General features: G+C 36.6%; 1 protein-coding gene across 6 annotated transcripts in view; it reads right to left on the reverse strand.

The window, feature by feature from the left end:
* PDS5B (PDS5 cohesin associated factor B) overlaps nucleotides 1–23,923 on the reverse strand; it is a 184,831-nt gene that overhangs the window by 38,663 nt on the left and 122,245 nt on the right. For all 6 annotated transcript variants that reach the window (XM_040267109.1, XM_040267107.1, XM_040267106.1 and 3 more), the window contains exons 20-22: nucleotides 12,965–13,088; nucleotides 9,528–9,686; nucleotides 505–573 (exon numbers count right to left, since the gene is read on the reverse strand). In XM_040267109.1, the coding sequence (XP_040123043.1) occupies nucleotides 505–573; nucleotides 9,528–9,686; nucleotides 12,965–13,088 (352 nt within the window). The remainder of the gene's footprint in view (nucleotides 1–504; nucleotides 574–9,527; nucleotides 9,687–12,964; nucleotides 13,089–23,923) is intronic.

The following is a 23,923-nucleotide window of genomic DNA, read 5'->3' on the forward strand; positions in this document are numbered from 1 at the left end:
CCAGGCAAGAATACTGGAAATGGGTTGCCATTTCCTCCTGCGGGGTATATTCCTGACCCAGGGATCGAACCCTCGTCTGTTGTACTGACAGGCAGATTCTTTCTCTTGCATTGGCAGGCTGATTCTTTACCACTAGAGCCACCTGAGAAGCGCTGCTGAACAATCTTAAAACCCAGATGACCATCTTTACTGAAAGGAGCAGGTACTTAAAGCCAGCATTGTCTTTTGCCATTAAAATATTGATATCTAAGAAAAAGTAACATGGAAGGAGTTTTCAAACTCTTTTTATTTTCCAAACTAGATTATGTGCAGCTGTCCAAAGTCTCAGGTTTCTCAGTATTGCCCTATACTCTCATGGCCCAAAGGATGTCATAGAATAAACATAAAACCTTGAATTATTTCAATAGCCATATCTCTATAACAGGAACTATTAGCACCTATAATATAATAATAATAGGGTATATTAAGTAGATTAAAATCAGCAGATCTGTGCATATCACTCACTTTGACCATTGTTTCAGGTGAAACCTCTTCATCTGGAACCCAAAGCTTAGTTGTCTTTTTTCCTGGAAGCTAAACAAAAATTAAGGACTTTAAGATACAAATTCTCATGGGTAATTAATATTTAGAGAATGAATGAAATCTTTACCTTCTACAACAATACTCATTATATATGACTATGTTTTCTGTTACTTACGCAAAAAGGTTGAAAGACCTGTCTTCACTAGCACCAAAATGAACCTTATGCCTCCAGCTCCAGTTGGTTCTTTGCAGGTATGAGACAGGACTGACTTTAACAGCTTATGTACACTTCCTTGCTTAACCCCCTTTAAGACTAGTGTTTCGTTTATTTAAGGCAGCCAGCAAAGAATAGGATAAAAATCAACGGAGCCAAAAAGGATACAGATGACCCTTGAATAAGACAAGTTTGAACTGTGCAGGTGGTCCACCAACATGTAGATTTTAAGTGAATATATACTACAGTGATACACTATACACAATCTATGTTCGACTGAATCACAAATGCCCAAGGAACCACATACAGACAGCTGACTATAAATTATAAAAAGATTTTTCCACAACACAAAGGGTTGACAGCTTTAACTTTCATTTTGCTCAATGGTCAGCTATAGTTCATAAACAAGGGGGAAGGTAGTTGCAAAAAGTCTTGAGCAGGGAACAAATATAAAGGTTTGCAGCTGAAGTAACAGAAAACATACCTTAGTATCTTCCTATTTAAAGGCAACACACACTCACACCCACACACCCCACCCCACACCCATCCCTCTTACCCCGTTAGCTGGGCTGGGAAGCAAAAAAGTCAAAGTGTTAGTCAGTCATGTCCAACTCTTTGTGACCCCAAAGACTGTAGCTGGCCAGGATCCTCTGTCCAAGGAATTCTCCAGGCAAGTATCCTGGAGTGAGTAGCCATTCCCTTCTCCAGGGGATCCTCCTGACCCAGAGATCAAACCCAGGTCTCCTGCATTGTGTATTGTTTGCCATCTGAGCACCAGGGAAGCCCAGAAAACAAAACCAAAACCATAGGAAAGTTTCAAAAAACAGAAAATAAACAGCAAAAGAAAACAAACAAAAAAACAAGAGCAAGAGGACTGACTCTCCAGAAAAACACCCTCCAAAAAGTCATCTTTTTAGAACAATCATAGAGTAATACTGAGATGATAAAGTATTGAGAGACGGAATTTACAGTAGCAGCCAGGCAATAAGTAAGGTGATCAAAGAGCTGAACCCAATCTTGGAACACAGGAGATCCCATTTTCACCTCAACTTGACATGCGCAATTTCTAGCTGGAAATAGAAATCAAAGAGCACCTCAGATAACCTTCTGGCAACAGGATAGGTAGTTCCAATACAGAAGGCAAGTTCCCCAAACACACAAAGCTATGTACAAATAGTTTAACAACCAAGTCTTCAGGAGAGAAGCACGTTCAAAGCATTAAGTGGAAATAATGAAAAAAAGAATCTCATTAGAAACATACTGATGAAATTTCTGAACTAAGAACATCCCCCCAAATCCCAAAGCTCCCATGGAGGAACCTACCAAAAAAGAAACAAGAACCACATCAACTTCAGATTTCTTGGTGGCAAGACTACATGCCAAAAAACAATGTTCTGAATTTTCCACAGCCAAGAGAGTTGAAAAATACAATTCTAATATTTAAGAACAGGGAGAAAAATATTTTCAGAAATCTTTCAAATTACAAGCCAGTTTGAAAGAATTATTCCAAGATGTCTTCCACATAAATATTTAATTCACAAGAAAATTCAATCAGCATAAATTATTACAAATAGAAAATAAAAAACATCATAAGGTAAATAGACAGGTTCAAAAAGAAAAAAACCATAATAGATGCAACAAAACTAAAAACAAACAAACAAAAAATCTAAAACTAATGGACAAATATACTAGTCAAAATGAAAAAGCATATAAATGGAGTATGGAGTTAAATGGGATACTAATATTTTAATAAAAAGGATACTGACATATTTTTTTTTAATCTGATAAGATACAAAATTATGAACATCTGTAAAACTAGCAGGATAATGTCAAATAACCAAAAACGGTTTTTTTTTTAAAGATTAAAAACCAACATCACAGCAGAATACTTGAATATACCTCTTTCAAAAACTGATAGATGAAGTTGAGATGAAAAAAGGTAAGTATAGGAAATACATGTTGAAATATAAGAAAATATGTAGCAATAAAATACTTATGGATAAGGAAACAATCAAAATGGGCCTGTCTCATGATGAAAAGTGAAAAAGAGTTTAGCACAAGATAATAAGATAAAAACTATAAAATAACTTCCCAAATTCACCACCAACAAAATAATTCTTAAAACTGAAATACCTAACAAAGCTGTATAAGAGAAATATTTAAATCTGCTTACAGAGAAAACTATAAAATTTTACTGAAAGATACATTGTAGATGAGCAAACTAAGCAATGAGAAAAAATAGAGGCTGTATAAGAATGATAGCACTGCAGATGATTAGAAGGAGAGATCATGCCATAAATTATGCTGGGAAAGTTGGTTCTCCTAATGGAGAATAGAAAGAAATGGAGTTCTTGAGTCATAGCATACAAAAAAAGCAAAAAAAAAAAATCAAAACCAGATGGATTAAAATTTTTATGTGTGAAAAGAAAACCTTAAAACTTTTAAAACAATATATGAGAGACTATTTTTATGACAATGGCATAGGAAATAATTCCTTAGACAAGATATAAAAAGCACTAACTACAAGAGAAAAGAATGATAAATTTAGTTACATTAAAGTTAATAACTTTTATCCAAAGGACACTATGAAGGGAACAGAAAGACACACCATAAATGAGATTTTATGAACACACTTTAACATGTACCTGAGAAAAATATTAAGTGTGTAAAGATTACCTGTGAGAAAAACATAAACAACCCAAGAAAGAAAAAAAGGCAAAAGACATCAAGAGGAATTTCAGAAAAGAAGCAACATGAATGATGACTAGACACAAACATTCTTAGAAACCAGGGAAATGCAAATTAAGAGATATTACTTTGTATTAATTAGATGGACAAAAATTAAGAAATTTGACAATAATGTCATATGCTGATGAAAGGAAAATAAGGTTTTACAACCAGTCTGAAAAATACTTCAGCAATAAATTGAAAAATTAAATGTACAGACTGATGGTCATAAGTATACCACTCTTGTGAATGTAACCTGGAGAAATTTGTACTCATATGCATCATATGGTTCTATAAAGAAGAAGAAAAAAAATCACAGTAGTACTATTTAAAACAAGAAAGAAATGGAAATATACCATGTGTCCACTAAGAAAATGAGGTATACTCCACACAATGATATAATACAGAGCAATGAATAAATGAACTACAGCTAGATTCAACATCAAGGGTTATTCTAAGAAACAAATCCGTAATAATGCTGGCAAGTCACCCAAAAATATATCAATATATGGTATAAAATAATTCATAAAGCTTAGGAACAAGCAAAACTAAACAAGTACGTTGTTTTGAGATAAATATACAGTAAAATGGTGCTTTGTGGTTAGCTGGGGCAGGAAAAAAAAAGGAAGAAACATTTGGAGAGTAACATCACCAGATGCTAACAGTTCATGGGTATTGAAAAGAGAATAACTGAGATGTAAGCCTGGCACTAAAATTGCTTTTCTGATATATAAATGATGGCTGATTCTGAAAGTGAAAGAGGTTTAAAGGTTGAGCAATGTTTTGCATCAGTGTCACAGAGCTAGAAGGAAAAAAAAAAATGGAATTCTGAGTCCAATAAAGAGTAGAGTCTTTGACTGTGTGGATCACAATAAACTGGAAAATTTTGAAAGATAGGAATACAAGACTACCTGACCTGACTCTTGAGAAACCTGTATGCAGGTCAGGAAGCAACAGTTAGAACTGGACATGGAACAGACTGGCTCCAAATCGGGAAAGGAGTACATCAAGGCTGTATATTGTCACCCTGCTTATTTAACTTCTATGCAGAGTACATCATGAGAAACCCTGAGCTGGATGAAGCACAAGCTGGAATCAAGATTGCCGGGAGAAATATCAATAAGCTCAGATAATGCAGATGACACCACCCTTATGGCAGAAAAATGAAGAAGAACTAAAGAGCCTCTTGATGAAAGTGGGAGTGAAAAAGTTGGCTTAAAGCTCAACATTCAGAAAACTAAGATCATGGCAAATAGATGGGGAAACAGTGGAAACAGTGGCTGAGTTGATTTTTCTGGGCTCCAAAATCACTGCAGATGGTGATTGCAGCCATAAAATTAAAAGACACTTGCTCCTTGGAAGGAAAGTTATGGTCAACCTAGATAGCATATTAAAAAGCAGAGACATTACTTTGTCAACAAAGGTCCATCTAGTCAAAGCTATGGTTTTTCCAGTGGTCATATATGGATCTGAGAGTTGGACTATAAAGAAAGCTGAGCACCAAAGAACTGATGCTTTAGAATTGATGCTTTTGAACTGTGGTGTTGGAGAAGGCTCTTGAGGGTCCGTTGGACTGCAAGGAGATCCAACCAGTTCATCCTAAAAGAGATCAGTCCTGGGTGTTCACTGGTAGGACTGATGTTGAAGCTGAAACTCCAATCCTTTGGCCACCTGATGCGAAGAGCTGACTCAGTGGAAAAGACCCTGATGCTGGGAAAGACCGAGGGCAGGAGAAGAAGGGGACAACAGAGGACGAGATGGTTGTACGGCATCACCGACTCAATGGACATGAGTTTGAGTGGACTCCGGGAGTTGGTGATGGACAGGGAGGTCTGGCGTGCTGCAGTTCATGGGGTCGCAAAGAGTCAGACATGACTAGCTACTGAAATGACTGACTGACTGACTTGTTAAACAACCTAGACTTTTGGGTGGATCCCAAATAAAAACACCCTAAACATAAAAGTGATCAGAAAAACAATCAGCCTGTCAAAAACTGAAGCCCAGCTTCCAATCATTGCTTTCTTGATTGAATGAAAATTATTTCAGAGCAGCTCAACTGCCTATCAGAAGCAAAAAGATCTTCTTTGGAAGAATTATAAAATTATCCAGAGCTTCAAATTATCTCTATAACTTTTCATACACAAAGTGTGCAGCTCAATCAACAATAACATGTGCAAGGTAAGACCTGACCCACAATCAAGTGAAAACCAGACAGAGAAAAAGAGCCACTGGAGATACAGACATTGAGACTAACTCACATAAATTTTAACATAATTAGAGGTGCTGAAAGATTAAATGGTACGAAAAAGAATTCTGGCAGGGAACTAAAAATTTTATTTAAAAACTCTAAGGAAATTACAGGAAAAAATATATAAACATTGCAATTAAGAACTCAATTTTATGGGTTTAACATAAGACTCAACAAGTCTGAAGAGAGAATGAGTAAATCCAAAGATGGGTCAGAAGAAAGCAAAAATGAAGCATGAGCAAGCAGAAACAGGTATACCTCGGAGATACTGCAGGTATGGTTCCAAGCGACCACAATAAAGCAAGTACTGCAATAAAGCAAGTTACACAGATGTCTTGGTTTTCCAGTGTACAAAAAGTTATGTTTATATGATAATTTGGTCTATTAAGTGTGCTATAGCATCATGTCTAGAAAAACAATGAACAAACCTTAATACAAAAATATAAACAAAAAAGCTATAGTAACTATTAATAGTAATGATTATTCAGGTCTTTCACCCATTTAAAAAAAACTGGGCTGTTTGTCTTGTTGTTGAGTTTTAAGCCTCTTATCGGATATATGATTTTTCAAATATTTTCTCCCATTCTGCAGGTTCATTTTTCATTTTTTTTCAAATTAATAATTCTTTTTAAAAAGGATATAATTGGCATTTGACAAATATATTGTGAAATGATCACCACAGTAAGTCTAGTGATCACCCATCACAACACAGCTACAATTATTTTCCTATGATGAGACATTTTCAGACCTACTCTCAGCAGAAACTTTCAGTTTTATCAGGCAGTATTAATAACAATAGTCACCATGCTGTACATTACATTCCTTGACTTATTTTCTAACTGGAAGTCTGTACCTTTAGAATTCCTTTACCCAATTCACACATCCTTCATCCCTAGCCTCTGACAACTACCACTGGATCTCTGTATCTATGAGTTTGAGAGTTTTTGTTGCTGTTATTTGGGGTTTTTTTTGAATTTGATACTGCACGTAAGGAACATCACACAGTATTCATCTTTGTCTATTTAATTTAGCATAATGTCCTCAAGGTTCATCCATGCTGTTACAAATGGCAGGATTTTTTTCCTTTAATGACTGATCAATATTACATTGTATATATCCACCACTTTTTCTCTATCCATTCATCCATTAGATGGACACTTCGGCTGCTTCCATGTCTTGACTGCTATAAATAATGCTGCATTGAACATGGGGGTGCAGAGATCTTTTTGATTTAGTGTTCGCATTTCCTTCAGATAAATAATCTGAAGTATTTATTACCGGATCATGTGGTGCTTCTGTTTATTTTTCTTTCCTATTTTTAATTTTTTGGAAGACTCTCCATACTGTTTTTCATGGTGGCTGTATCTATTTACATTCACACCAACAGTACAAAAGGGTTCGTTCTCTTCACATCTTCACCAACACTTATTATCTGTCTACTTTATATTAGTCATTCTAAGAAAAGTGAAGTCCTATCTTTTTGTGGTTTTGATTTGCATTTCTCTGGTGATTACTGATGTTGAGCACTTTTTATACAATTACTGATGACCTGTTTGCATTCTTTGGAAAAACGTCACCTCTGCCTATTTTTTAATCAAACTCTTTTTCTGCCATTAATTTATTCTACATGTGATTTATACAATATGGACATATTAGATACATGATTTGCAAATATTTCCTCTCATTCTCTCAGTTTTTGTCTGAAAATGTGTTTATGTTGCATTCCCTTTTTAAAGGATATTTTCTCCAGGTTTAGAATTCCAGATTGGTACTTTTCTTCCACTCAATAATTTGAAGATATTATTCCATTATCTTCCATTTTCTAATCTTTTCTCTTGAAGTCAGATGACAGTCTTGTTCCCTGGAAGGCTTTCTGTCTTTTTGCATAAATGCTTTTAATCCTTTCTATTTTGATTGGTTCTAGTTTTACTGTGATGTATCTAGTGAGCTTTGTGTTATACTGATCCTACTTGGGGTTTGTATCTCTTTTTGAATGTATAGCTTTGATGTCTTTCATAAATTTTGAAAATTTTTCTGGCATTATCACTTCAAATACTATTTCTGTTTCATATTCTCTTTCCTATCTTACTGTAGATCCTAATTACAAACTCTAAATATACAAATTTTATTTTTTACTGTAATCCAGCTGTCTGACATACTTTTTGTATACACACAAAAATTGTCTCAATAGGCTTCACAAATACTGCATTTTCTACAAATTGAAGGTTCGTGTCAAGTTTCTATCAGTGTTATTTTTCCAACAGCATTTGCTCACTTCATATCTCTGTCACATTTTCATAATTCTTGCAGTATTCCAAATGATTTCACTATTATTACATCTGTTATGGTGATAAGTGACTAGAGATCTTTAATGGTACTATTATAACTGTTTTGAGGTGTCATGAATCACACCCATTAATACAATGAACTTAATCAGTAAACATGTGTGTTCTGACTGGCCTTTTCCCCATCTCTCCTTCTCTCCTCAGGCCACCCTATTCCCTAAGATACAACACCACAGAAATTGGGAAAATTAGCAAACCTATCATGGGTTGTGCATGTTCAAGTGAAAGGAAGCACTGCACATCTCTCAACTTCATATGAAAAGCTAGAAATGATAATGCCTAGTGATGAAGGCATGTCAAAAGCTACTACCAGCTGAAAATTAAACCTCTTGGGCCAAGTTGTGAATGTGAAGGATAAATTCTTGAAGGAAACTAATAGTGCTACTCTGGTGAAAATGTGAATGACAAGAAAGCAAAACACACTTATTGCTGATATGGAGAAAGTTTAATGGACTGGAGGGGAGATCAAACCAGCCCAACATTCCCTTAAGCCAAAGCCTGATCCAGAGCAAGGCTGTAACTCTTTTCAATTCTATGAAGACTGAGAGAGCTAAGGAGGATCCAAAAGGAAAATCTCAGGCTAGCAGAGATTAGTTCATAATACTTAAGAAGCCATCTCTATGATATAGAAGTATAAGGTGGAGCAGCAAGTACTTATGCTGAAGTTGCAGCAAGTTATCCAGAACATCTAGCTTAGATCGTTAATTAAGGTGGCTATGCTAAACAGATTTTCAACACAGAAAACAATCTCCTATTGGAATAAGATGCATTGTAGAACTTTAACAGCCAGAGAGAAGTCAATGCTTGCCTCAAAGCATCATAGAACAGGCCTACCTTTGTTAGGGGCTAATACAGCTGGTAACTTTAATCTGAAACCAGCGCTCATTTACCATTCTGAAAATCCTAGTTTTACAGTATTCTTTTTTACACATATGTATATCTAAAAATATACAAACCCATGCATAAAACTCCACATGACTGTAGGGGTCAATTCTCGAAGACACCCAAACTTACCCTGCCCCAAATATTCACACAAAGGAGACAGAAAATCACTCTTTTTTTCCCCTAGTATTTACCCTCAGGGATTTTTTAATTCTCTATTGTATGTATGAAATGTAACAACTACTATCATGACAACCATACTGCAAACTAACCTGTCAATCTTCACATATTTAAAAAATAGATGTCATTACAAAACTTACATCCCTATAAAGTTGAAAGAGACAGAATCCAGTGATATCTTGTATTTATCAAGGAAAGCATTCCAGGTCATAGCCTTGTGCTCAACTAAAGAGATGTTTCAATGTTGTTTCACTTATAATGAAGATGCAACATGGTAAAAAGATGGGAAAAGCTAAAAACATATAAACCAAACTGAAGTGCTATTTACATCATTTCACTTCTCTCTTTGTTGCATAAAATTTTAGAAGATAGCATTATGAAGAATACATATCTAGAAAACATAAATTACCCGATCATTCATCAGAAGATCCTTCACAATGAAAGTAGCTACCAAAGACTTCAAAGGAGCAGCAAACTGATCTGGTGCAAGGAGAGCAATGTGACCAATAGTCACCAGTGGTGTGATGAGATGCTCCAGGTTGCTCGGATCTAGGCTCTTATGCAGAGGCTGAAAGTGAGGAAAGGAAAATGATTAACTCCATAAACATGCAAATACACTAGTCACATGACATGTATCATCTACAAATGCTAAAACCACACAAGTTCCAATACATGGTATAAGCAGTGGTTCAAGTTACATTTAACTTTTACTGACAACTTTTATTGACTAGAAGGCATCATATTTAAGTACTTTCAGTTTTTCCCAAATTATATTTTAGAGGTAGGTAAAGAAACATTTCAATATGAAGAATCATGTATCATATATTTTATGATTGCATATGTCAGCAGCTGCTGAAAGTTGCTCAGTCATGTACAACTCTTTGTGACTGCATGGACTGTAGCCAATGAGGTTCCTCAGTCCATGGAATTCTCCAGCCAAGAAACTGGAGTGGGTAGCCATTTTGGCTCATCAATACCTACTTCTATTCTACTTTCTGGGCATAAGGATGCTTCTATGTGCAGTCAGAAGTTCTGGTTACCAGAATGGGGATGGAAGTAAGGTATGCCATGCCTGAACTGAGGCAGACATGAACAGTGTATCTTCTCCACATTTTCTTTCTCTTTACTCACTGGTGGCTTAATACAAAGGATCCAATGGGACACAAAGAGAGAAAGTAAAAGTGAAAGAAAGTGAAGTTGCTCAGTCATGTCTGACTCTTTGCGACCCCATAGACTGTAGTCCACCATGCTCCTCTGTCCATGGAATTTTCCAGGCGAGAGTACTGGAGTGGATTGCCTTTCCTTCTCCAGGGGATCTTCCTGACCCAGGGATCGAACCCAGGTCTCCCGCATTACAGGCAGACGCTTTACCGTCTGAGCCACCAGGACAGAGAAGCCACTAATCAAAAAGGGTCTGTGTGGCTAAAACACTGAATAGAATGCAATCAAAACACCCAAATGGACTTTTATCACGAGCAAGAAATAAGCTTTCATTATGGATAGTTACAAGCGTTTTTGTGGATTTTTACAGCATCAAATATTAAGTACTATAACTAATAAAACTATTTTATTACTCATAGTAAAATAAAAATATTATTTTAATATTCATTTTTCTATAACAGAAGAAGGAGACTGATTATTTACTCACATAAGTTGATACCTAAAATATATTGCTCAATTTTTAAAATATGATAATCAGAAGAGTGGCTATAGCACACTATCATTGGCATAAGGAGAGGGGGAAGGGGACAAAAGATGTGTTTTGTGTATTTATATTACTTGTATAAGAATAAAATATCTCCTGAAAAGTACATTAGAAACTGGTAACACTGGCTACCTCTGAGAAAAGAAACTGGGTGGCTGGGGAAATGGGGTTGAGATTAACGTGTAGGTATCCTCCTATACTGAACACCAAGCATTCTAGGCTTTAAAAAACAACACAAAACTGTTCTTTTCCAACACAGTGGGGCAATATGAAAAGCTTCATTTAATCAAAAGTAATGACAGTACTTCTTGCTGTTCTTGATGACTTCCCTCAATACCTCCATTGCACATCTAAGTGATAACTTGTTTACATTAGAAACACATCACTGACAGTGTACTTTTTTCCAACTCATTTATTATATTGTGTGACAATTTTCCACAATAAGATATTAAAATCATTTCTGAAAAAACAAAATTAATGATCAGTCTCTGAATTAACCAGAGAAGGCAAGGGCACCCCACTCCAGTACTCTTGCCTGGAAAATTCCCATGGACAGAGGCTGGTAGGCTGCAGCCCATGGGGTCGCTAAGAGTCGGACACGACTGAGTGACTTGACTTTCACCTTTCACTTTCATGCACTGGAGAAGGAAACGGCACCCACTCCAGTGTTCTTGCCTAGAGAATCCCAGGGACAGGGGAGCCTGGTGGGCTGCCGTCTATGGGGCAGCACAGAGTCAGACATGACTGAAGTGACTTAGCAACAGCAGCAGCTCTGGATTAACAGTAATCTGATAAAGGTTAGATGTGTCTGTGAAACCTTTCCTCAGAAAGCCAGCCAATCTTCTATGTTATAGGAGAAGGATTACCAGGTAGGTTCTTGTAAAGTAACCAATAAAGTCAAGCTATTATCAGCATTTTCCTCCTCATCATTGGAGGGAACAAAAAGATTATTCAAGGAAAAATAAAAAGCTTTCTAGAAATCAACATGAGTCCACTGAAGTCATCCTCTTATTAAAGAATTAAAGACTACAGAATATACCTCCACCTCAATTTTTAAATTATATTATGATTGAGTATCTATAGCTAAGATGCTGTTTGATACAGAAAACTTTTCTTCCTCTTTTACTCCACCTTTAATATAAATCATGAAAATATGACAAAATTAGTATAAATACTTCTAAAATAGACAGCAAGTCTGTGTATTTACGGTGGGTTAGTTTCAGCATAATTTCCAAATTGTTTTGACTTCATTCAAGGCTCCTAGACTATAACTACAAGATTTTTATAAATTTTCTGTTTAGCTTCTATTTGCAGTAAGAAGGCTAAAGCTAGATTATAATATCTAATCTAGCTTAGAAATTGCCATACTTAGAAAGGGTACTGGTAATTCAAAGTACAGAAAAAATAAAATACATGCTGAAAAGACAGTCAGTAGGTATTTGGCCCTGTCCCAATACACCCAGTAAGACATTTGGTCTACACAAAAGGTCCTTGATATTTGTTCATATTTGGTCCTGCTCAAAAGCTTCCAAGAGACATCTGGACCACACCAAAAGGTCCTTGATATTTGGTCCTGCCCATAATCATCTGGCATGGACCTAAACTGCTATGGGTGTTTTGGAGAGCACCAACTATCAAGGATCTTTGGGTGTGGATCACATGCCCTGCAAAGGAAAAGGCACATTTTAATCTAATATGAAATTAGGTCAGTCATTAAAGTACAAATTCATTTAACCTTAATTACAAATTATTATTCATGTATAAAACCCCACACACTTCAGTAGTATTTCATATATAGAAATCAAACTTCCAAAATCTGTAAACTGATAGAATAATCACCTATTACCTACTATAAGTAACTATGATTTTATATGTAATTACTTACTAATGAAAAAAGTTTCCTAATACTAAATGTATAAAGTAACATCAAAACTATTATACAACTGCTTGATTTCTGAATGAGCTAGCATTAAAAAGCTGAATCATCAGATATTTTCAAATTTTAACCAGTCATTAATATTGATTATACTGATTCAAATTTGGAAAATTACAAAATGATACATCTCCAAACGTGAACATTCTGTAAACTCATTCATATTTTTTAACAATAACATGAAACAAAAAAAATTTTTTCTTTTTACCTCAAATATCTGTGCAAACTGGGTTTCTTTACTAGAAAATATCGCATGGATACAATGAATAGCGTATTTGGCTTGACGGGGGGGTCCTTTTTTAGATTTGTGATGTAAAACAGGAAGCAAAGCTCTAAAAAAAAAAATTACAGAAAAACAATACACCAGAAAAATCATTATGACTTCCACTAGATACTTTAATGCTTGTATTTTTAAAGTAATGTTTTGTAAGAACAAAAGAAACAAAAGTCACAGCATCTACTCACTCATTTTCAATCATCTATAATTTTGCTTTATAAACATCTATATTAAAATATAATACAAATACAAATAATTTTTCCTTTTTATTTATTAGTTATAAATACAAACAAGAATGGTAACCCATTTCTTCTTTTTAATGTCATTTCCATTAGCCTTTTCTATTTTATTATCATTGCTATTACTTCAGCTAAGCTTTTGCTACATTACACGTAAGACCACCATAATGGGACTTAAATTGCTCCTTCTTTCTCAAGTCTCTTCCTCTTCCAGTTGATCTTTTAATCTATCTGCAAAAAATCTATATGAGGGGAAATCTGATCATTTAATCAGTACAAATTGAGTACTTGCTGTAATGCCAGGCATTATTTAAAGTTCCAAATTGGTGCATTCATTCTACCAGCATATTAGGGATAAGCTAAATGATAACACATTAAGTCAGCAAAACATCTGTTAGGTTAAATTGTGGTAACTCCTATAAGGTGGGGGGAGGGGAGTGGGAGAGAAGAAAAAGAGGACAGCATAGGGAACAGGCCTAAGTTTGTGACAGTGTTACAATTTTACATATGGTGCCTACAGAAGATCACTCTAGTAAAGCAACACTTGACCACAGTTAAAGAGGCAGGGAATGGGTCATCTAGCTACCTGGAAGAACACTGATGTATCATATCACTTCATTATATAAAAACTTAAAATCCTGAATAAGGCAAGCTCTCTTGGTTCAACTATTATGCATTTATTTCACAGTGGAAATAACTTCTGAATTCTCCTTGCCCAACTCAGTGTTCCAGTTTAAAAAACAATCAGAGATAAATAATTCATTATAATAACAGCAGTCACAGAAAAGATAACAGTAAAATATAATAAAAAGTGACCAATTGAAGGGAAATTTTGTATTTCTTGTTACAGAGAAATGGTAAATATCCATGAAGTGTAAACACCTACAAACAGATAATGAAAATACCAATAGTATCACAGAAAAATGGGTTGGACATAACAGTAGAAAGGTCTTCAAAACCACCCAAAGTTCTTCAGTATCACCAAACCAGTTTTACAACAAATGTTAAAGGGACTTATATAGTCCAGAAATACAAGAGAAGAAAAAAGATCTACAAAACCAACCCCAAACAAGAAAATGGCAATAAGAACATATGTATCAGTAATTTAAATGTAAATGGATTAAATGCTCCAACCAAGAGACACAGACTGGCTGAATGGATACAAAAACAAGACCCATATATATTCTGTCTACAAGATACCCACTTTAGACCTCAAGACACATATAGATTGAAAGTGAGAGGATAGAAAAATATATTCCATGCAAATGGGAAGCAAAAGAAAGCTGGAGTAGCAATCCTCGTACCAGACAAAACAGACCTTAAAATAAAGAATTTTATAAGAGATAAGGAAGTACACTACCTAACGATCAAGGGATCAATCCAAGAGGAAGACATAACAATTGTAAATACCTATGCACCCAACATAGGAGCACCTCAATACATGAGACAAACACTAACAGACATAAAAGGAGAAACTGACAGTAAAACAATAATAGCTGAAGACTTTAACACCCCACTCACACCAATGGACAGCTCATCAGGACAGAAAACTAACAAGGAAACACAAGTCTTAAATGAACTAATAAGGAAACACAAGTCTTAAATGATACATTAGATGAGACAGATCTCACTGATATCTTCAGGACATTTCACTCAAACACAGAAGAATACACCTTCTTCTCAAGTGCACATAGAACATTTTCCAGGATAGACCACATCTTGGGTCACAAATCAAGACTCAGTAAATTTAAGAAAACTGAAATCATATCAAGCATCTTCTCCGATCACAATACTATGAGACTACGTATCAATTACAAGGAAAAAAACTGTAAGAAACATAAACTCATCGAGATTAAACAACATGTTTCTAAATAACCAACAGGTTATTGAAGAAATCAAAAGGGAAATGAAGAAATTTCTAGAAACAAATGACAATGAAAACACGACAATACAAAACCTATGGGATGCAGCAAAAGCAATTCTAAGAGGGAAGTTTATAGTAATATAATTCTACCTCAAGAAACAAGAAAAACATCTAATACACAACCTATCTTTACACTTAAAACAACTGGGGAAAAAAGAACAACAAAACAAACCAAAATTAGTAAAAGGAAAGAAATCATAAGGATGAGAGCAGAAATAAATGAAAAAGAAACGAAAGAAACAATACTACAGATTAATAACACTAAAAGTTGGTTTTTGAGAAGATAAACAAAATTGACAAACCTTTTGCCAGACTCAAGAAAAAAACAGAAGAATCAAATCAACAAAATTAGAAATGAAAAACGAGAGGTTACAAGAAACAATATAGAAATACAAAGGATGATAAGAGACTATTATGAACAACTATATGGCAATGGCACCCCACTCCAGTACTCTTGCCTGGAAAACCCCATGGACGGAGGACCCTGGTAGGCTGCAGTCCATGGGGTCGCTAAGAGTCAGACACGACTGAGCGACTTCACTTTCACTTTTCACTTTCATACACTGGAGAAGGAAATGGCAACCCACTCCAGTGTTCTTGCCTGGAGAATCCCAGGGATGGTGGAGCCTAGTGAGCTGCCATTTATGGGGTCACACAGAGCTGAACACGACTGAAGTGACTTAGCAGCAGCAGAAGCAGCATGGCAATAAAATGGATAAACTGAAAGAAATAGATTCTTAGAAAAGACCAATCTTCCAAGACATATAGACAGAAATATAGACCAATCGAACAAGACAGAAAGCCCAGAAATAAACCCATGCAACTATGGGAACCTTATTTTTGACCAATGAGGCAAGAATATACAATGAGGCAAAGACAGTCCTTTCAATAAATGGTGCTGGGAAAACTAGATAGCTACAGGTAAAAGAATGAAATTAGAACACTTCCTAACACCATACATAAAGATAAACTCAAAATGGATGAAAGACCTAAACCTAAGACCAGAAACTATAAAACTTTTAGAGGAAAACATAGGCAGAACACTCGACAGAAATCAAAGCAAGATCCTCTATGACCCACCTCCTAGAGTAATGGAAATAAAAACAAAAGTAAACAAGTGGGACCTGATTAAATTTAAAAGCTTTTGCAGAGCAAAGGAAACGATAAGCAAACTGAAAAGATAAGCCTCAGAATGGGAGAAAATAATAGCAAATGAAACAACTGACAAAGGATTACTTTCCAAAATATACACGCAGCTCATACAAATCTGTCAGAAAAACAAACAACCCAATCAAAAAGTGGGAAAAAGACCTAAACATACATTTCTCCAAAGACGACATACAGATGGTTAACAAACACATGAAAAGATGCTCAACATTGCACATTATTAGAGAAATGCAAATCAAAACTACCATGACATATCACCTCACACCAGTCAGAATGGCCATCATCAAAAAGTCTACAAACAATAAACGCTGGAGAGGGTGCAGAGAAAAGGGAACACTCTTGCACTGTTGGTGCGAATGTAAATTGATAGTCACTGTGGAAGATGGTATGAAGAATGCTTAAAAAACTAGAAATAAAACCATCATATTACCCAGCAATCGCACTTCTAGGCATATTAGCCTGACGAAATGAAAACTGAAAAAGACACATATATCCCACTGTTCAGTGCAGCACTATTTATTTACAATAGCTAGAACATGGAAGCAACCTAGATGCCCATCGACAGATGAATGGATAAAGAAGTTGTGGTACATATACACAATGGAATAATACTCAGCCATAAAAAGAAACGCATTTGAGTCAGTTCTGATGAAGTGGATGAACCTAGAGCCTATTACACAGACTGAAGTGAGCCAGAAAGAGAAAGATAAATATTGCATTCTAACACATGTACGGAATCTAGAAAAATGGTACTGCAGAATTTATTTATAGGGCAGCAATGGAGAAACAGACACAGAGAATAGACTTATGGACATGGGGAGAAGGGAGGAGGGGGTGAGATGCATGGGAAGAGTAACATGGGCACTTACATCACCATGTGTAAAATTGATAGCCAACAGGAATTTGCTGTGTGGCTCAGGAAACTCAAACAGGGGCTCTGTAGCAACCTAGAGGGGTGGGATGGGGAGGGAGATGGGAGGAAGGTTCAAAAGGGAGGGGATATATATATACCTATGGCTGATTCATGTTGAGGTTCAACAGAAAACAACAAACTTCTGTAAAGCAATTATCCTTCAATAATAAAATTAAGAAGAAAAAAAGAACTGGTTACTAATACTTTTAATAATTCATTATATATACATAAAATCATCATAAATTTCAAAGTTTTTAAATAAAATCTTAGATTATTAAATAAAGAAACTCTGGCTCATCCAGAATATATGTAATATCAATATCAAGTAAGCAGTCTACATTATTTTTTCTTTTTAAAACTGCTTGCCAATTACTTATTCAGTGACTTAAGTTTTCCTGACTAATTTCTTTGTTAAATATTATACTCCTCACTACTATAGGGATAGTACAGTGTTGTAAATTTCTCATACTCTTGACTTTTAAATCTTCAGATTTTTTTACTCCTATAATATTTTCTAAATGATTATTAGTGGGATATAAAGAGAGCCTTGGACTTCTAGATACTCATTATGGCCATCTTGTTTTTAGTAGTTCTGCAGTTGATTCTCCTGGATTTTTCTCTTAGAAATATGATAACTTTGCTTCCTCTTTTCCAACAACTGTACCTTCTAATTTTATTTTCTGATGTAATTATATTGGCTAGTGCTTTCAAAACAATGTTAAATCATGGCAGAGTTAGTGTATTTTCTCATCCTGCTCCTGATTTTACTGGGAATGCTTGTGTTTTATCATATGGTGGTAGATATTGGTAGATATTGCTTTGAGATATTTGGAGAAGGAAACGACAACCCACTCCAGTACTCTTGCCTGGAAAATTCCATGGACGGAGGAGCCTGGTAGGCTATAGTCCATGGAGTCGCTCAGACAAGACTGAGCTACTTCACTTTCACTTTCATTGTTTTGATAAGTATGAAGGCCATTAAAATCCTGTTTTGCTGGGTTTAACTGTAAGTAAACTGATTTTCCTTTTTATTGGAAGCCCTTTCAGCATCTGTCAAAAAGGTCTATTGTGTGGCCTCTCCCTTTTACTCATTTATATAATGAATTATAACATTATCATCGGGTTCTCTTCTAACAGTAACCCTTTTTGTATTCGTGGAATTAACCAACATTTGGCCATATTGTATTCTTCTTTTACTATAGTAAATTCTCTTTTTGCATTCAATTTTCATCAATATCAATAAAATTTGTCTCAGTTTTCTTTTGGAGAGATATCTTTTATCGGGTTTTAGCATTCCTACTCAGAGAAGGCAATGGCACCCCACTCCAGTACTCTTGCCTGGAAAATCCCATGGATGGATGAGCCTGGCGGGCTGCCGTCTATGGGGTCACACAGAGTCTGACACAACTGAAGCGACTTAGCAGCAGCAGCAGCATTTCTACTAGTTACCTTGGCTTTATATCTAAATGCTTTCCTTTCCCCCTCATGCCTGGAACAATTAAAATGATTTAGAATTTCTATGTGGTTTATATATATATATATATATATTTGAAATACCCCCTTTAACATAACTTTTATTGGCCCTTATTATTATTATTACAGGGTAATTTTCTGAAATTCTTTTATAATTATAGCCTATTAGGATTTTTTTTCCCCTTCTTTCTTCCTGAACCAATTTATTTACATCACCCTTAAAAATTCAGATTTTCAGATCTCTAAAACATAGATATAGCTACACCTAAAATTTGAATACTGAAATTAAAATGGTGAGAAAAGACAATCAGATATGCAAATAAGAAAACAAAAAGTTTGATTTAAGGGCATAAGCAAAACTGAATAAAGGGAAAAAGGCAGACAACTTAGTAGAAAGAGCAACCTCACAATAAAAAGGGGATAACATGTTTTCTAAATCCTTGAATTCCAAAGAAAATCCTTCATTTGCCCTAGCACAACTTAGCTAATTAGGAAAAACTTCAGTTACATTCATTTTCTGATCAAACTTCATAACTGTTGAATCATTAACTGTGGAAATCTTAAGTGGCTGAAAAGAAATGTCAGCCCCATTACTGTTCTGCCACACAGGATTTACCTTTTTTTTTTTCCCTTGATGTTTATGAAATCACTTCCATAGGGCTGCACAGGCGCAGGAGGGCCTAGAGGAGCTATCCCACATTGAAGGTCAGGAAGGGCAGCAGTGAGGAGATACCCCTCATCCAAGGTAAGGAGCAGCAGCTGCGCTTTGCTGGAGCAGCCGAGAAGAGATATCCCACACCCACGGTAAGAGAAACCCAAGTAAGATGGTAGGTGTTGCAAAAGGGCATCAGAGGGCAGACACACTGAAAGCATACTCACAGAAAACTACTCAATCTAATCACACTAGGACCACAACCTTGTCAAATTCAATGAAACTAAGCCATGCTCACGGGGCAACCCAAGACAGGCAGGTCATGGTGGAGAGGTCTGACAGAATGTCGTCCACTGGAGAAGGGAATGGCAAACCACTTCAGTATTCTTGCCTTGAGAACGCCATGAACAGTATGAAAAGGCAAAATGATAGGATACCAAAAGAGGAACTCCCCAGGTCATTAGGTGCCCAATATGCTACTGGAGATCAGTGGAGACATAACTCCAGAAAGAATGAAGGGATGGAGCCAAAGCAAAAACAATACCCAGCTGTGGATGTGACTGGTGATAGAAGCAAGGTCCAATGCTGTAAAGAGCAATATTGCATAGGAACCTGGAATGTCAGGTCCATGAATCAAGGCAAATTGGAAGTGGTCAAACAAGAGATGGCAAGAGTGAACGTTGACATTCTAGGAGGAATCAGTGAACTAAAATGGACTGGAATGGGTGAATTTAACTCAGATGACCATTATATCTACTACTGCGGGCAGGAAACCCTCAGAAGAAATGGAGTAGCCATCATGGTCAACGAAAGAGTCCGAAATGCAGTACTTGGATGCAATCTCAAAAACGACAGAATGACCTCTGTTCGTTTCCAAGGCAAACCATTCAATATCACAGTTATCCAAGTCTATGCCCCAACCAGTAACGCTGAAGAAGCTGAAGTTGAATGGTTCTATGAAGACCTACAAGACCTTTTAGAACTAACACCCAAAAAAGATGTCCTTTTCATTATAGGGGACTGCAATGCAAAAGTAGGAAGTCAAGAAACACCTGGAGTAACAGGCAAATTTGGCCTTGGAATGCAGAATGAAGCAGGGCAAAGACTAATAGAGTTTTGCCAAGAAAATGCACTGGTTATAGCAAACACCCTCTTCCAACAACACAAGAGAAGACTCTACACATGGACATCACCAGATGGTCAACACCAAAATCAGATTGATTACATTCTTTGCAGTCAAAGATGGAGAAGCTCTATACAGTCAACAAAAACAAGAGCAAGAGCTGACTGTGGCTCAGATCATGAACTCCTTATTACCAAATTCAGACTCAAATGAAGACAGTAGGGAAAACCAGTAGACCATTCAGGTATGACCTAAATCAAATCCCTTATGGTTATACAGTGGAAGTGAGAAATAGATTTAAGGGCCTAGATCTGATAGATAGAGTGCCTGATGAACTATGGAATGAGGTTTGGGACACTGTACAGGAGACAGGGATCAAGACCATCCCCATGGAAAAGAAAGTCAAAAAAGCAAAATGGCTGTCTGAGGAGGCCGTACAAATAGCTGTGAAAAGAAGAGAAGCAAAAAGCAAAGGAGAAAAGGAAAGATATAAGCATCTGAATGCAGAGTTCCAAAGAATAGCAAGAAGAGATAAGAAAGCCTTCTTTAGCGATCAATGCAAAGAAACAGAGGAAAAGAACAGATTGGGGAAGACTAGAGATCTCTTCAAGAAAATTAGAGATACCAAGAGAACATTTCATGCAAAGATGGGCTCGATAAAGGACAGAAATGGTATGGACCTAACAGAAGCAGAAGATATTAAGAAGAGGTGGCAAGAATACACAGAAGAACTGAACAAAAAAGAGCTTCACAAGCTGGATAATCATGACAGTGTGATCACTCATCTAGAGCTAGACATCCTGGAATGTGAAGTCAAGTGGGCCTTAGAAAGCATCACTACAAACAAAGCTAGTGGAGGTGATGGAATTCCAGTAGAGCTATTTCAAATCCTAAAAGATGATGCTGTGAAAGTGCTGCACTCAATACGCCAGCAAATTTGGAAAACTCAGCAGTGGCCACAGGACTGGAAAAGGTCAGTTTTCATTCCAATCCCAAAGAAAGGCAATGCTAAAGAATGCTCAAACTACCACACAATTGCACTCATCTCACATGTTAGTAAAGTAATCCTCAAAATTCTCCAAGCCAGGCTTCAGCGTAATACGTGAACCATGAACTTCCTGATGTTCAAACTGGTTTTAGAAAGGGCACAGGAACCAGAGATCAAATTGCCAACATCCGTTGAATCATCAAAAAATCAACAGAGTTCCAAAAAAACATCTATTTCTGCTTTACTGACTATGCCAAAGCCTTTGACTGTGTGGATCACAAGAAACTGTGGAAAATTCTGAAAGAGATGGGAATACCAGACCACCTGACCTGCCTCTTGAGAAATCTGTATGCAGGTCAGGAAGCAACAGTTAGAACTGGACATGGAACAACAGACTGGTTCCAAATAGGAAAAGGAGTAGTATGTCAAGGCTGTATATTGTCACCCTGCTTATAACTTATATGCAGAGTACATCATGAGAAACGCTGAACTGGAAGAAACACAAGCTGGAATCAAGATTGCTGGGAGAAATATCAATCACCTCAGATATGCAGATGACACCACCCTTATGGCAGAAAGTGAAGAGGAACTAAAAAGCCTCTTGATGAAAGGGAAAGAGTGAAACAGCTGGCTTAAAGCTCAACGTTCAGAAAACGAAGATCATGGCATCCGGTCCCATCACTTCATGAGAAATAGATGGGGAAACAGTGGAAACAGTGTCAGACTTTATTTTGGGGGGCTCCAAAATCACTGCAGATGGTGACTGCAGCCATGAAATTAAAAGACGCTTACTCCTTGGAAGGAAATTTATGACCAACCTAGATAGTATATTCAAAAGCAGAGACATTACTTTGCCGACTAAGGTCCGTCTAGTCAAGGCTATGGTTTTTCCAATAGTCATGTATGGATGTGAGAGTTGGACTGTGAAGAAAGCTGAGCACTGAAGAATTGATGCTTTTGAACTGTGGTGTTGGAGAAGACTCTTGAGAGTCCCTTGGACTGCAAGGAGATCCAACCAGTCCATTCTGAAGGAAATCAGCCCTGGGATTTCTTTGGAAGGAATGATGCTAAAGCTGAAACTCCAGTACTTTGGCCACCTCATGTGAAGAGTTGACTCACTGGAAAAGACTCTGATGCTGGGAGGGATTGGGGGCAGGAGGAGAAGGGGACGACAGAGGATGAGATGGTTGGATGGCATCACTGACTCGATGGACATGAATCTAAGTGAACTCTGGGAGTTGGTGACGGACAGGGAGGCCTGGCGTGCTGGGATGCATGGGGTCCCAAAGAGTCAGAAACGACTGAGCGACTGAACTGAACAGAACTGAATCTCTGAAAATTCAGTAAATTCCATTAGGATATTGAGAGAGCAAATCCTGAGGAGTCCAGGACTATCAGTGAGGAAGAGGTCCAGAGCTCTTGAGAAGGAGAAAGGTTTCTGGCGCTTTCAAGGAGAAGAAAAGGAGAAACTTTTTTCTACACTGCTTTGTCTTACTCTTACTGGAGAAGGAAATGGCAACCCACTCCAGTATTCTTGCCTGTAGAGTCCCATGGACGGAGGAGCTTGGTGGGCTACAGTCCACAGGTCACAAAGAGTCGGACAGGACTGAGCAACTTCACTTTCACTTTCTTTGTCTTACTCAATATAACAATGTATCTTGCCTGAGGATATTTTTGTCCTTCTTAACAGGAACCTTCTGACTATTCATGTTACCTTGAGATGTGTATGTTATGGGAGTGGGTCTCTTAAGACTTTTCTATTGTTAGTTCTAATCTTGCTAATTTAAGATATATGTTGTGAGAGTGGGTCTGGGAAAAGTATATGAGGCCTTGATAAGACTATTGAGGGGAGGCACTCTCTGTCCCCCTTCTGATGAATATGTCAGAAGCTTTCTCTGTCCTTTTTCACGTTAATAAAACTCTGCAGCACAAAAGCTCTTGAGTGATCAAGCCTGGTCCCTGGTACCAAAGTTAAATCTTCTTTGGAGATCACAAATCTGACACCATTCACAGTAAGCCTCAATACCTTCCTAAAACATGAGTACTCATTTCCAGATTCATGTTTTCATTCATTATGTTTATTATTCATTACTATTATTTAAAATTTTTTCACTTTCCATTATACTGTTGTCTTCTCCACAGAAACCAATCATGACTTTCCACCATCTGCAATTCTCTTTAACTGCATATTTTCTTTGCCCACTATACTCATGTTCTATGTGGTTTCCTTAAGTTCAACAGAAACCTTCCTGATTACGTTTTCAATAGTTTACTCTGCTTCTTGCTGTTTATAATAAATTTCATTCCATAACAGAAATATGTTCCTGCTCCTGTTTATCCTTGGTTCTGTCATTTCTTTTTACAGTATATTATTTTTGTTCCTTTTTTCCCAGATGTCATTTGCTGCTTAA

The sequence above is a fragment of the Oryx dammah genome, unplaced genomic scaffold (genome assembly GCF_014754425.2).
Source record: "Oryx dammah isolate SB20612 unplaced genomic scaffold, SCBI_Odam_1.1 HiC_scaffold_24, whole genome shotgun sequence".
Lineage (NCBI taxonomy): Eukaryota > Metazoa > Chordata > Mammalia > Artiodactyla > Bovidae > Oryx > Oryx dammah.